This window comes from Tachysurus fulvidraco, chromosome 1 (assembly GCF_022655615.1).
Source record: "Tachysurus fulvidraco isolate hzauxx_2018 chromosome 1, HZAU_PFXX_2.0, whole genome shotgun sequence".
In the NCBI taxonomy this organism is placed as follows: domain Eukaryota; kingdom Metazoa; phylum Chordata; class Actinopteri; order Siluriformes; family Bagridae; genus Tachysurus; species Tachysurus fulvidraco.
The window spans coordinates 33,381,140-33,397,028 of NC_062518.1; the positions used below are offsets into that span (position 1 = coordinate 33,381,140).

Consider the following 15,889-nt stretch of genomic DNA (forward strand, 5'->3'; position numbering starts at 1 on the left):
CCTATAAGTCTTGCTTTTTTCTTTTTTTCTTTTTCAGAGGATATCCAGCCAGAACAAGCTATCATTTGTGTGAAGAGAAATCTTGTCGGAGATTGCACATTGCTCTCCCACAGCTATTTGAGGAATAAATATTCAAGTGTCAGTCTGGTGTCATGAAGAGTTTAAAGTGGTTGATCATGTCCTCAGAGGCATCATAAGCTCAGGTCTTTCGTAATGCTTCACGGAACGTGGTTATCATAAAAAAGGCACAACGTCGTCTCCTCTTGTATTTTATCAGTGTTACTTTAGTTTCTTATTCCGGTGTCTCAAAAGGTCAGACTAGTTTTTTTTTCTGCACTCCACTGAACTCAGGAGCCTTTTTTTTTTCACCTCGGACTGGAGAAGAGGTTCTTAAAAGTTTTGCCACCAGGGACCTAATTAACTGTTTCAAAAAATAAATAAAAATGACAAAGACCCCTGAGTTCAGATTTACAGTAGAGAGATCATAAAGAGCACAATCCATCTATTCTGATATTCGGCTCTTTATTCGAGTGTGTACGGTGATGTATAAACATGTTTTTAATAAAATTGTTATTAAGTTGTGTAGTTTGGATAAACTTTTTAGTTCATGTCACCGGTTATAAATGTCAATATAATATATAATATAATAAACAATATAAAAGCTAGTTCAGCGGATATCCCTCGAACGTTTTATAATATAAAATAACTTTAAGTCACTCTTGATAACGCTGTCTAACAAATGCTGTAATTGATTTCCACCGTCGGTTACGGACTTAAGCACATAGGAGTTTTCATTTCAAGCATTATTGGCTTTAAGGAAGCACGGTGTCAGTTGCACATTAATATTTTGATTGGTAGCTAATTTTCATCCTCACGCTACATTGACATGCACAGCAACCTGCTGTGACAAAGCGAACCGTAGATCCTTCAGTTTTAGTTTCTGGTGACATGAGCGACGGTATTTCTTTGGCAACCAATAGCAAGAACCTCTACAGGCTACTTTGAAGTGCAGTGACTGGTGTGAACACTAGCTTTATTTTAAGTAGCTATTTTCAGACCTCATATTTGTAATGACTGCTGAAGCCTACTATCTATCCAAGATAGTATATGATGAAACGATTATCCTCAAGGTATCTGCGAGGTCTAATAGGTATCTAAAGTGTTGACGCGTCCGTGCAACCATTTTCAGCTAATATTCATGAAGCGAGAGCAGGAGGAGTTTTAAGACGCTTTGGTTTGCTGCATGTAAACGAACCGTGAAACATTCATCAAGGGAATGGCGAGAGAAATAATAGATTATAAATGAAGTAAAGTATGAAGAAAAGCTGAAATGCAACAAGGAGCTTGTTTACAGTGGAAGCGTCTTTTCCGTTACATGTCATGTTAGTTTTCTTCACACACAGGGTACAGATTAGTATGTAGTGTAAGTAGGTGAACTCGTATGCAGGGTTAGATGGAAAAAGTGGTTCTGTGAAAACAGGATTGATTTTGGAGCACATACTGTATCTGGTCTGCATCATGTATTAAAGCAGTTAAGAAGCATCAAAGCGAAGGAGAGACGGGACTCTCCCCTCACGGGATCTCTTTTCATATCAGTACTCAGAATCGAGAGTAAAGCACGTTATCAAGCAAATGTGATCAAGAGCAAGGAACTGTGTCTGTATTTTTCACATTTGAAGCAGCACGTAGTAAGCAGATGGAAAGTGAAGATGCAACACAGTGTATCGCTAACACCTTCTGTCTCTCACATTTACTCCCCCCCTTTCTTTTCCCCTGCTACAGAGCACAAGTGAGCTAAAGGTCAGAAGAGACTTTTTAAAATAGTTCTTCTTCTTCTTCTTCCTCTTCCTCTTCCTCCTCCTCCTCCCTGCCCTCTTCATAAATATGTTACTTTTATAAAATCTCATAGTTTCTTTATGTTCCATGGCATCTCAGTCTAAGGTCGTGAAATATGATGTCAGAGTAGCGTGATCGGGATGAGTGTTATCGGTGGTGAGACAGAAGGCACGACGAAGCTGTTACAAATCTGAGCAGGCGCATTAAATGACCCCGGGCCCCACAACACAGATTGCTGTAGTACACACGAGTCATCTGTTTACCAACTAATGGAAGTGCCCAGGGGTCATGTACAGTATAAACGTTTACAGTCCCATTCTCTTCGACAAGGATCGTGTTCACTTGATTTCTTTCTGTTAGAAACTCTTAAAGCCTTCATTAGGAGTGTTTAATTCAGCAGCACCTTTCTCTCATGCTAGTACCCTTCAGTTCCAGTCTCTGCGGGTCAGGATTGAGGTCCAGATTCGGATTTGCAACATGCTACAGAAATATTTCTCCACTGAAAGAGCTGTCTGTTATTGCGATAAGGCAAAGAAAACAAAAGCAGGATAAATGATATGTACACAGAGAAAAAATGAAAGCCGTATTATATAAAAATGCACAATAATAAAAGAGAGAACGATAAAATGTAACTAATAAAACTCCTAGAATAACTGGTGGCTGAAAAGGGTTTGGGGAAAGAATAAAATGCTGAGTTATGACCAGAAAGTGGTGCAGTTTTTTTTTTTTTTGTGATTTAATGCAGACATAACACTTCATTGTAATACCATACTGTGAATTAGAAATGGTGGCTAAAGCACTGCTGGGTGGGCTTTCTTGCATTGATTTCTGGATATTTAGTGAGTAAGCTGGTGACTCTAATTGTGTTAATAACTTTTAACAGCTTTTAATAACTGTTTAATAACGAAAATATGTCGATTCATCGGTTACATATCAGTGCTTCCTGAAAACACATTATCCAATCTGGCAACCATGAACTTGTATGCAAATTGCTACCTGATTTGTGCAGCTTTTTTTTTTTTTTTACACACATTTCCTAATAACTGATCCACACTTACGCTTTATCAGATTTTATTTCCGTAGTGTATCTTGTATTTGAATTTTTTTCCCTTGAGTCTCTCTTTTGAACTTTGTCTGACTAAGAATTAAAAAAAATGTAATAATTAAGTGTAAAGATGGTGATGCAAAAATTGGTACAGTTTTCTTCCAGTCTCATACCCAGTCTCTGACAGCTGGGTATCCAGTCTGTTGACAGCTTCGAATCCAGTAGGATAAAAGTGTTATTTTTTAATTGGAGCACAAAGCAAACTAGTAAAAATTCTGCCTGTCATCTACAGCAATGTTTTCTAGTTCGTCTAGCATCCAGAACATTCTGAAAGTGTACACATGGGGTGTGTTTGTTTGTTTGTTTGCGCATGTTTGCACGTGTGTGTGTGTGTGTGTGTGTGTGTGTGTGTTTGCATGCATGATTGTTTTAGGCAAGCAGCCAGCAACAAAACGGCTCTCCAGAAAGACCCATATGGAACATCTATGGGCCCTGCTTGATGTTGGAAGTGGGGAGAGAGAGAGGGAGAGATTTCTTTGACTCTTCCCTGTCATTAAAATGTCCTCTTGACAACAAGTAGCTGGTGCTGTGGGATCAACCATATGTGCCTAGCCTCAGGCGACCCAGTATGTCCGGGCCAAAACAGAACCAGCCGTGCCGAGCCATTGCTTTTCCAATCCGCTCCACCCTTGTGTCATTAGTCAGGGTATTTAAAGGCAGAAATTATTGTCTCCTGTCAGTAATCCCTTTGCTCCCCAAAATAGGGCACTTTTACGTCTCCTTCTTCCTTGAGGGTGTGGTACGGTTTGAAACGATGGCAGCGAAATGAATTGTCCTTAAAATCGCTTTGCTTGTTTCAGGTCCCAGTGAAATGGCTTGAAAGCCATTCTTCAAAAACAGGAAGTCGGAGTGATGACTCTCTGACGTACTTAACAATCAATAACATTTGAGATACACCAAACCTCTGACATATCTGAATAAACTTGACTGTACGTTAGCAAACCAGATAAATGTGGAGGACAGGAGAGAATTTTTCTGTGGAGGATTGCTCACCACTGCCATGTCCTGAGCACTTCAGCTAACCTACCTTAACCAGCTCTAACCATTTACCTTAACCACCTTATCTGGCTGTTACTTCCCTGTTTGAAATGAATAACTTTTTTTATAACAAGGATTAGTTTCTTACCCAAGGTATATTTGGAAATAAATGCGTGTGCGATGAGGACGCACAGCCAAAAGCATACTCACGAACCATGTTTGGTGTAAATGAACTGCTACTGTAGAGAAAGACCTGCTTTCGGGGGCAGAGCATATTATTAATTTAATCACAGGACTAGACTGTATGTTAGCAAACCAGATAAATATGGAGGACAGGATTTTCCTTTCTCTGGAATCACTATAATGTGAATAATATGTGAATAATTCCTTTCACATTAACTAAGGAACAGGTACAAAAAGCTATATGAAACATCAGTTTTGATTTCAGGTGCATTTTGAATTTGAATGCAGTTGTAGATGATAGTATTGTTACTTTTGCACTGCTCAGCTGTAAAGACAAGCTGTAGTCAACCTGTATTTCTAGGAAGGCCACATGTGTGTCACAAAGTGTCCTGGCTTAATTCATCCAAATTCAAACAAGCTAAGTCTGTTCCTAAAATTTGTGTACACATCAGCATGTGCTAAGCCCAAGAAAAACATATGGTGCCCTTTGGCTTAGACATTCAGTTCATGGCACAAGTTTACACTAATTATGTCTCATTTCCCTCGTACATGCTTGAATCTTCAGATCATGTTTGTCCCTTTTTTGTGTCATTCAGATGTCTTTGGGGAAAGTTGAATGGGGGCATACGTGTATGGCACGGCTCACCCTCAGCGGTGACACTGTTGGCTCCTTGACCGTGTTGACACAGTGGCACAGTGCTGGCACACATCCAGTCTCTTTCCTGCAAGGTTTCACCACATGAGTTGCAAGGAATTGGTCTATTGTACTTTTTGAATGATTGAATAATAAAGCTTTTGTTTTAACAACAATGGCTGGTTAACAAATGTTTTTTTTAGTAATTGAGCAATATTTATTATTTAAAAAAAAAGCATTGTGACAGTAAAGGAATAAAGGAATGACTTGGGCTTTGCTTATATTTAGTTATCTCTAAACAGACAACCAAACAAACAACACAATTAAATCGCTGAACAAACTATCACGTTATGTTCGATTGTTATTTGTAGTGGACCTCCAAACTGTCTTCAAACTTCAAGAGCAGTGTTTTAAATGGCTTCCAGATTCCAGCCACAAAACATCACTGAACATCTTCCCTAGTTTTCAGAGCATATGTTTTTTTTTGTTTTTTTTTGCAGTCAAATTGGTGATGGAAACATACCGATGGTGTACATGACCGATTCTGGTCTAATCCAACCGCAGAACACAATGCCAATTGTAATTGTAATGATGCTTGGTGAAGTTCAGGTTCTGCATTTAACCGTGCACAATTATGATAGTAGCATTTAACAGTTGAATCTGCAACTTGATCACACCACCGCCACCCCACCCAATTTCACCACCTGCCTTTTTGAACACTCATTTTCCTTAATGGTATTTTTAACTGTGTGTTTGTGTGTTTGTTTTTATATACATTCCTTGATTTTTGTAAGTCAACGACCAACTCGAAAGGTTTCATGAGGTTTTTTGTTGTTGTTGGAACAAAGGCACATAGATTAGCTTCTTGTTTGAGTGGATTTTTTTTCCTGTATTTTCTTAAAAAAGAAATTTATATAGAGTAGCAAAAATCCCAGATGTTACTGTAAGTACAATATATTTTTTTTGTTATCTTATGCGATACACTTTTATGCCACAAACTAATGATTGCAGTAACTACTTATAGACAGGTATTTAGTCAGACATTAGACTTGTGCTCCATGTTACTCAATATCCTTCGTTACCAGTGTTTTGTGGTGTTTAACCAGGCAACTGGTGAAGTTTTGGCGGACCGTAGGTACGTAGGTGGCAGGCTGAGCTCGTATCGCCAAGTGATATCAGGAAGATGGTATTTCTCAATGAGCCAGCACTGAAAATGTAGTCACAGCGGTTAGGTCTTAGAAATTTATCTTTCTTCCTGCAGGCACCTGACAGGCAGGATATGCTTCTAATTTACTGCCCACCACCACCAGAGTGTGAGTCACACTTTCACACTAAAGACACACACATCAGCCATATTTTCTTCAAGCCTCACACTACAAACTCGCATCACACAGTAGTGGTAATGACAGTTGTGTAAGTAGTAAGGACAATCCCCTGAGGCCCTGAAACACTATCCCTACTTTAAATCCACTCTGTCTCTGTTTGATAATGCTGCTGATTTAAATCCCAGGGCAAGCTGCAACAGACTTGTGTGCAATAGTGATGATGAAAGATGAGTAAATGTGCATGAGAGAGTGCAGATGTTTTCCTTCATGTCCATTTTGTGAGTGTGTGTGTTTTTGATTGAAGAGCACCACTGTTTGCCTTCACGGGTGAAAGCAGGACGTGAGAATTGAGACCTGAGGTGGTGGTAAAAAGCAAGCTCTCTCTTTGAATTAGTTTATTAAAAAACAAATTGTAATTATCTTCTAAAATATTTCTCTCCACTATAAATGTGAATGTATCGCAAATCTCCTTGTAGAGAGTAATGAGAGATTCTTATTTTGGAGAAAAATGAAACCTTTTTTCCGTATTGAATCATTGCAGTAAGTGTGTCTAAAATGTAATCATACACTTCCACAGGCTATTGTGAGGAGTGATGGAGCAGACAAAACGAGTGTGAATGCCAGGTTAGATCAGTTTACTTGATAACACGGTCAACATTCTTTACTTGATCCTTCTGCTTTAGCGTTCCTCAGAAGCATGTGTATCAGTGTGGTGTCAAAGTACTAGTGTTAGAACATGACCTCAAGCTTGATGCGTAGCTCTATGTTTAGTGTGTGTCTGTGTTTTTCTGTGTCTCTGTGTGTGTCCGTGTTTTTGTGTGTCCTTGTCTGTGCGGGTCTCTGCACGTGTCTGTGCGGGTCTTTGCGCGGGTCTCTGCATGTGTCTCTGCGCGTGTCTCTGCGGGTGTCTCTTTGCGGGTCTCTGCGCGTGTCTGTGCGGGTCTCTGTGCGGGTATCTGGCCTTGTCTGTGCGGGTCTCTGAACGGATCTCTGCGCTTGTCTATATGTGTCTCTGCATGTTTTTGTGTTTGTCACTGCACGTGTCTGTGTCTGCGTTTGTCTTTGTCTCTGCCGTGTCTGTGTCTCTGTGTGTGTGTCTGTGTCTCTGTGCATTTGGGTCTGCGTCTCTGCACATGTGTGTCTGTGTCTCTGTGCCTGCGTCTGCATCTCTGTGCATGTGTGTCTGTGTCTCTGTGTGTTTGTCTCTGTGCGTTTGTGTTTGGTTCTCTGTGTGTGTGTGTGTCTGTGTCTCTGTGTGTCTGTGTCTCTGTGTGTGTGTCTGTGTCTCTGTGTGTGTGTCTGTGTCTCTGTGCGCGTGTGTCTGTGTCTGTGCGCGTGTGTCTGTGTCTCTGTGTGCGTGTGTCTGTGTCTCTGTGTGTGTTTGTCTCTGCGCGTTTGTGTTTGGTTCTCTGTGTGTTCGTGTCTCTGTGTGTTTGTCTCCATGTGTGTGTGTCCTCAGTGTGTGTGTCTGTGTCTGTGTGTGTGTCTGTGTCTCGTGTGTCTGTCTCTGTGCGCGTGTGTCTGTGTCTCTGTGCGCGTGTGTCTGTGTCTCTGTGCGCGTGTGTCTGTGTCTCTGTGCGCGTGTGTCTGTGTCTCTGTGCGCGTGTGTCTGTGTCTCTGTGCGCGTGTGTCTGTGTCTCTGTGCGCGTGTGTCTGTGTCTCTGTGCGCGTGTGTCTGTGTCTCTGTGCGCGTGTGTCTGTGTCTCTGTGTGCATGTGTCTGTGTCTCTGTGAGTGTGTCTGTGTCTCTGTGAGTGTGTCTGTGTCTCTGTGTGTGTGTCTGTGTCTCTGTGAGTGTGTCTGTGTCTCTGTGTGTGTCTGTGTCTCTGCGTGTGTGTCTGTGTCTCTGCGTGTGTGTCTGTGTCTCTGCGTGTGTGTCTGTGTCTCTGCGTGTGTGTCTGTGTCTCTGCGTGTGTGTCTGTGTCTCTGCGTGTGTGTCTGTGTCTCTGTGCGTGTCTGTGTCTCTGTTTGTGCAGAGTTTTAAAAATTCCACTTCTTGCAAATTTCAGTTGGTCAAGTTTTTTCAGTTCCCTCTTTTTGGTATTCAGATTCAAAGGCAGTAAAGAAAAGATCAGTTTTCTGAGTAAAGCAGGCTTTTATTTTTTGCAACATTACAAGTGAAAATCTTAATAACTGCATCAGTCTTAGCTGTGAAATGATCAGCAGTAATGTGTGGATTCGGCACAGATTTCATCCAGAATTGTAAAGGCAGCATTTCTCACCTCATCACTGTTGATTCCCTACATCAGCTCATATTTCCAAACACACAGGACAATATCTGGCCTCTGCCTTTTACAGCACGTACCTTCTCCTGGAGATCTTACCAAACAATCATCAAACGTCTCCTTTGGCATCGGCTTTCAGTCTGCGTCCCCTGTTACGTTTTGCCATCATCAACAATCACTATTTCACTTTTTTTGATCAAACATAGTATTTCTCTGAGCCTCTTATAAGACTGTTGACTTCATTTTGCTGTGATTTAATGTTACCGTGATTGTAACTGGTGTGTGTCTGCCTGGGGTGGCTCTTTCATTATAAGGGGTATCCCAGTATATGTGTGTGTGTGTGTGTGTGTGTGTGTGTGTGTGTGTGTGTGTGTGTGTGTGTGTGTGTGTGTGTGTGTGTGTGTGTGTGTGTGTGTGTGTGTGTGTGTGTGTGTGTGTGTGTGTGTGTGTGTGTGTGTATATATATGTAGATATGTATCTACATATATATACATACATACGTGTGTGTTTGTGTATTCGTCTTAAATTAACAAGTGTCAGTTAATGATTTGTTCAGAGATGTTAAAAATGGCTTCTATTATACACATTTTAAGCACAGAACATTGTAGATTGAAGTCTAACCCTTTTCTCTCTGTGGATTAAACATTAATAGTATTAAACTTTACAGTATTGGTTTTGACTTGCAGATGAAGTGCCATTAGAAACAGGATTGAGTATAACTTCAGGAGAGGAAATGGCTGTGCATGGCTACAGGGCAGTTTATATGTTTCAATCCGCTTTGACGTGTTTTACCCACAAACTCACTAAGAACGTCTCGAATAGCACCGAGCACTATAGCAAATAAGTCAAGACTTCTTTATTTAAGAAGCTTCTGGGAGAGTATAGAGTGTGAAGTGGCATCACATCATCCTTTACAGTATTTTCCAGAAGGCTGATTTGTATTATTGGTATTATTCAGCTCTGTAAGGTCCCAGTCACATTATTGTGCTGAGATTCTGCTGATTTATGGCATGATGTGATCTCTGTGCTGATATAGGAAATGCTCATCCTGCCAGAGGTTCAGCTTGTGCTAGCATTACATCACACTCACTTCCTTTTGGAAAAGGGAGAGGGAAGCCCCTGTTATCACTTAATATAGACACTTAGCTCGTCAACACCCATAATGACACTAAAGCTCATGTTGGTATAATGACCTCAGGGTTATATATCCTCTCACCGCCAGCGGGAGTGGATATAGGTTACGTCAACAAGAGTTTGACACAGTTGGAAACGGTTTTTCTTCCTGTGTGTGGTTATAAGTGTGTACTCGCTTATTTTCTAAGAAACTTTGCAGAATGTGTGCATCTAACTCCATCTAAAACGTATACGCTCATTGTGGATGCTGAAGGGAAGCTCATTAACCTAAAGGAACCATTTAACTGGCTTAAAAAAAATCTTTATATCATGAACATAAAAATTTCTCAAAGGTGTAGAATAATATTTTGGCTATTCTTTAATTTTTTCCCCTTGTACTTTCTACTCTATTTATGTATTATAATAATATATCTAGCTATCACTTAGCAGTTCAGGTGACCAGTCAAATCTTATAACCTTAACAACTCAAGAATAAATATATAAACTCATACACACACTACAAAAACGGTCACGAAACTCACCTAAAAACAAGATATTAAATATTTATTACGTCCTCTCCGATCGAGCAGACGACTTTGTGACTGGGACTTTTACTTCTTGGCGCTGTGGGATAAAGTAGGACCGGAGGGAAGGAAGCAAAAATGGATAATGTGCAGAAAAACAGATTAACACACAATTCCGACAGAACTTCCCTTTCCTCTATTGAGCTCCTCTCATAAGTGTTCACCGGGGGAAACATCGCCAGCTGCCATTCATCTAGCCTTATGTTTTGTTTTTCCTTTACTCCCCTCTTTCCCTCTCAACTTTCCTTGCAGTTACATTCATTACTGCTGTGGCCTTTGTGTCGGGAGAGTGTGACTGAATTCTCTCTGGTGTTCTCTCCTGAGACGCCAGAGCTTTAGGAACACCATGTGCCGGCTGCTTTCTCCCTGATATGTGTGTTAAGCATTAAGTTGATGTTTCCTGCAGGACAGTCGTGGTTGAGAGGAGACCGACAGAAAGATCCAGCATATGATCTCACTGAGCTAACAGGAAACGGCCCCGGATGCCATCTTTGCACTTTTTTTTTTTTTTGACACTTTCTTATCAGCATGTGTGTGAGCCAGGGAGGAGGAAGGACTTGTTTTGTCCCTGCAAGCTGAAATGAACCAAAAAAATAAATTTCTCCAAATAGCTTCAATGCGAACAAACTGTTTCTCCAGAAGCACAAGAAGAGGGAAAAGGTGAAGTGCCTTTTTTTTTCTTTTTTTTTTTTCTTCCTCCCTTGACTTTTTCCCCCTCTTGTTAAGCTCCTTCTGCAGTATGGCACTCATCATGGTAACGAGCACACACTTATTCCTAACACAATTTAATAAGACGCTAACACCTTGTCACGCAGCAGCAACTCAATTTTAGCTCATTAATGACTTTAACATCCTCGTGGGCTGGATTTTAGAGCAAGCACACACATCTTAATCAAGAACTTTTGCTTTTCAACAGGACGGATGTCAACGTACGGTATCATCAAATTCTGATCATTTAAGAAAGGAGCGGGTTTTTTTTTTTCCTTTGTTTTTTTTTTTTTTGCTCTGCCTTGATATCTGGCTGCTGTGAGTCATTTCGAAGAAGCTGTTCTCTGCTATGCATGTGCTGCTTTTTCATCTAATCTAGGGCTCTAAATACAAGCTTCAAAAAAGATACCGGGTTTTCTCTGCTGCTTTTAGTTTCTTTCTTTCTTTTTTTGAACACCGTAGATTTCTTTAATCTTACTTTACTGGAGCAGATCATAGCTCTGGTTTCCCTAGTGGATGTCAATCCAGAGCCTTAACCATTTGAGACACCACCACCTTAATGGAAGGAACCAATGTCAGAAGTGAAGTTCATGTGTTTATTACTGTCATTAGACCCACAGCCTGTATTTGTCACTCAGTTACAATGCGGTAACTCGATGAGTGTGATTTATTGTTGTTGTTTTTTGTTTTTTTGTTTTTTTTTAGCATTCACCTGTATTTTATCCCTACCCAAGAACACCCGTTTTCTTAATATGTTTGTGCAAAGGTTCTCTTCTGACTGTTCTATAACTTTGTTCCCAACCCATGTCCTCTGTAATTCATTCAGCTCCATGGATTCTGACAATGCTGCTTGTTCTTATGAATTTTTATCTGTCTCCTAAATATGCATGACTTGTACATTTACACGTGTTTGGACATGTGTGCATGGCTTCGTACTGGTTTTGTTTTGTCTGTGTTACAATTTGGAGGGCTGAATGGTGGGCATCAGTGTTTGTCTGGAGCAGGCTGGAATCCATTATCCACTCAAACGTCAGTGTTTCACTGTGGGAACCGTATTGATCTCTAGCTCTATAATTATTCTACTTACACACCATCTAACACACATTGTCCTTCTTCTCTATCTCTTGCTCTCTCTCTCGTGCATGCGCACACACACACACACACACACACACACACACACACACAGACACACACAGTCTTCCTCTGTGTAGCTCTTTGCTCTCAGTCTAGCTTCATTCCCCTCTCCTTTTTTCTTCTTTAATTGCCTCTTTTTTCCCCACTCTCTTATCTCGCTTCTATTCTCCTCCACGCATGCCCGATCCTCCCTCCTACTCCAGCGCCTTTGTCCGTCTCTCTTTTACGACTTCTCATCATGACCCTCAGACTGTCTGTCTGAGTCCCTGCAGGCCAGGAAGATTCAGCCATTGATTTTTTTTCTCCTCTCTTCTATTTCAAATCCACCAGAGTCTCCACCTGTCTTCCAGTCACAACCTCTCAGGAGTCAAGGCTGCTGTCAGTTAGTCATCACCAGAACAACTTCCAGTTTTACTATCAGAACTGATTATGTAAAAAGCATCACATGTTCAAATTGGAGAAAGTAGCAGACGTTCGCAATGTAGAACACGGTAGAATTATATACAAGACGCAACGAGGCATTATAGGGGCTTTGTAAAATGCGACTGCACTGAGTACAAATAGTGGGACCAAATTTCAGGCCATAATAATCCAACAGAACAACATGGAGTTATCTGAATTAGTAGTTATAGATAACTCTACAGTACTGTACACACTTTACACTAGTAACAGAACGATAGAATGAAAAATATTCACACCATGATTATTTTACATTTCAAGTGCTTAGTCAAATAGACTGTAATATAATCATAATGATTACATCGGCGGCGGCTATAACATAACTCCGCTTCAGCCGATCGGACGGCGTCCGTGGCATCGAAAGGCTTACACTTTGAGCTACATCCTGCCATCTATGTATCTCTTCAAACAGATGATGTTGTGAGTGGGCCGTTTGCAATATGACTTAAAATTACAGCAGCATTTCCTACAAATCATTTTGCTTTGATGATCTGTGGTTTCAAGATTTAGTCATCTGGTTAAATGAAAGAAACCCCAGGTATATCTGGGCCAAAGACTGACATATGAAACGGCGTCTGGGGTTTTCCGTGGCTGCTCCTTTAACAAGCACTTTTTGAATGTACAACTGGTTGAAAATCAGTCACTTATTTAATTGGTATTATTAGCGTAGATCTTACTATTCAATTGAATCATCTTAATGGTTTTGTTCATACGATGAAACCAGGTCATGTTCTTTCTTTTCCTCCATTCTCGAGCAGTCCGGTTTCAGTGCTCACTGTAGCCTCTGACAGCTGATCTTGGCTGAAAGGATAAGAACTCAATGTGGTCTTTCGCTGTTGTAACCCTTCCACTTCAAGGTGTAATGCGTTCATCCATGCGTTTCTCCTTACCGCAGTTGTAAAGACTGGTTAAGGTTATTTGAATTACCATAACTTTCCTCTTGGATTACACCATTCTTCTCTGACCTAGGTCAACAACAAGGCTTAGTTTTTCTGCCCACAGAAGTGCTGCTCACTAGTTTTCTGAAGTCACTCAGATCACATTCTCCCCATTCTGGACTATGATGTAAACATTACCTGAAGCGTTTGAGCTGTATCTGCAGGATTTATTGCTCTGAGCTGCTGCCACATGAATGGCTGATTTAGATCATCGCATGACTGTGCAGGGCTTCAGATGTTCCTTATAAAGTGGCCAGTGAGCACATTATGGTTACAGCACTATATTGTCACACTTCCCATCCCTAATGAGATCTGTTCATACTTTAGAAATAAGAAATACGGTTGGAAAAAGACCGACCGATTCCGACTGGTCGGGAAAAAGTCTGGCACGTAGATGCTGCCTGTTGTCTAAGTAACAAACCCACATCGTATTTTCTGATCGCATGTGTGATGTGAGTAGAAACGCAAAACAAAGTACTGGACGTAGTGGGACGTGAGGTATGGCGTGATGTCCTTGGCTCGCAGATTGCTGTAAGTGGATGGTTGCTTGGCAGTGCTGCTATCCATGGAAGAGTAATGAGAGGATTGAGCAGTCGGAGCCACCTGTTAGTGTTTATACATAGTCACATGACCAAATGGTCCCAAGGTCGCCATAACAGCTGTAGCGTGTGTGTGTGTGTGTGCGCGTGTGTTTTCCACTCACAATGAGGACTGTGTGATCTGTGTAAGAAGAAAAAACATTTATTTGTACTCTGTGTAAATGTGTTTCAGGACTCAAGTGGTTTCACAGGTACTTTGCTCACAATTGTATATTGTTTGTGTTTATTTTGTGGTTTAGGTCTCAGTTTTATGTATCTCACATGTTTTCTGTCTCATGTCCTCTCGTTACAGGAAGCTCGGGGAGCGCCCTCAACCACAGCGCCTGACAAGGTAAGCTAACCAATGCCACGCGACAAAACACACAAACGCAGAGCAAGCAGTCTGGCTAACCTTTCAAAACCTCAGTACACATATTAAACATTAAGTGCACTCGCACTCAGGAAGGCCTAATGACCCCTGAAATGTTACAGGTCTGCGTGAGCCGTGAAGCTCTCGAGGTGTCCGGCGCAGTGCAGTTGACTTGTTTTTCTGGAGTTTAGTCCCTTTAAAAAAAAACAAGTAATTTGTGGATCAGTGGCTAGTTGTGACTACGATGTCCTGCTGCGGTCATGTCGTCGGAGTTTATGGCGTGTCAGAAAACAAAAGTGCTTTTGTCTAAAGGCCCGTGTTTAGCTAGTGCAGCACTCATTTTTCATTTTTTCCTCACAGAGGAAATGAAAGGTTAAGCAAGAACCACTTGCAGATCACAGTCCATCACAGGATACACATAAAATTGCACTCATTCACACACGGGTAAATTAACACAGTTACATGTTTTTTTGGGAGGAGGGAGGAAACCAGAGAACCCAGAAGAAACCCAAACTGTCACAGAGAGAACATGCGGCACTCCACATGGCAAGAACCGGAGTTCAAGATCTGACCAGAAACTAGGGAGCTGTGATGTGGCAACGCTGCCAGCTGCACCACTTTGTCACCCCAAAATGGAGAATAATGGTGTAAAAAAGAAGGGAAGAGGAAATGAGAGCAGGTTGGATAGTCAGCAGCTGACTCAAAGTGTGACCGAGCTCAAAATACCCGCTTGACGAAGCAGAGGCAGAGTTCATACTGTTTCTTCTTCATAATTACTTCTCAATAAGTTCACTTAGCGGCTGAAGGACACCAGACACCGTGCGCAGGCTTCGTCCTAATTACTTTCCTATAGGGATTCTGTGTGGCTCAAGGTTTTCATTGCAGATAAAAGCTGTTTCTCAGTCTGCCATATTTGTGTAGTGTTTTTTTTTCTTTTCTTTCACGAGTAGACATAACTGTTGAGTTTGCACAACAAGCAAAGAACAGATGGTTTGCTGTATTTTGCCTAACAAATGAAACCTTTCAAATGAATTAGTCATTTACACTAACAGGTCTCATCATGCACCCTGGAGCTACAGGGGAAAAACCTAACAGAAACAAGCAACATGACCACTAACGATGACCGCAGAAGTGAAAAGCTACGTTCTAATTGAATAAATACTGACCAAGTTACCACATATTTATCAGACATCAGTGATCATTTGAAGACTTTGGCAGGAAGGAATTAGTGTTGGGTTTGTAATTAACTCGGTGAACTATTAGTTTCTCAGGAGCTCTTGGTTCCACAATTCCGTTTGACTATAAACCATTGTAGAATGGACATTACTCACTTTTACTTTATTTACTCTCCCAAATAATGATAAACTTATCACCCAAATAAGGATGAGTTCTCTTGAGTCTGGTTCCTCTCAAGGTTTCTTCCTCATATCATCTCAGGGAGTTTTTCATTGCCATCATCGCCTCTAGCTTGCTCATTAGGTATAGATGTTAAGTTAGAGATAACTAGCAATTTAATTATGCCTGTGTTTTGTCTTTGGCTTTGCAGTTATACATGATTGATGGAACAAAGAGCAATGTTTTTAGCTCCAGGTGTTTTTGCTTTTTACTTGTGAAATCTTTAATTAAAAAAAGTACACACCGATGAAGACGTACATCTGAACCGTTTGTGTCAATCGCTCATGAAGTACAACTCGGGGTGTGTGGATTTCCCATTCCACCC

General features: G+C 41.0%; 1 protein-coding gene across 3 annotated transcripts in view; it reads left to right on the forward strand.

Annotated features, from left to right (window-relative positions):
* Positions 1–15,889, forward strand: part of rbpjb (recombination signal binding protein for immunoglobulin kappa J region b) — a 42,838-nt gene that overhangs the window by 9,546 nt on the left and 17,403 nt on the right. For 2 of the 3 annotated variants that reach the window (XM_027134370.2, XM_027134369.2), the window contains exon 2: positions 14,113–14,151. Coding sequence is in view for 1 of the 3 variants with exons in the window: in XM_027134369.2 (XP_026990170.1) it covers positions 14,113–14,151 (39 nt within the window). In the remaining 2 variants the exon portion in view is untranslated. Of the gene's footprint in view, positions 1–11,445; positions 14,012–14,112; positions 14,152–15,889 lie in introns of those variants that run through there. The other variant, XM_027134371.2, reaches the window with a different exon arrangement.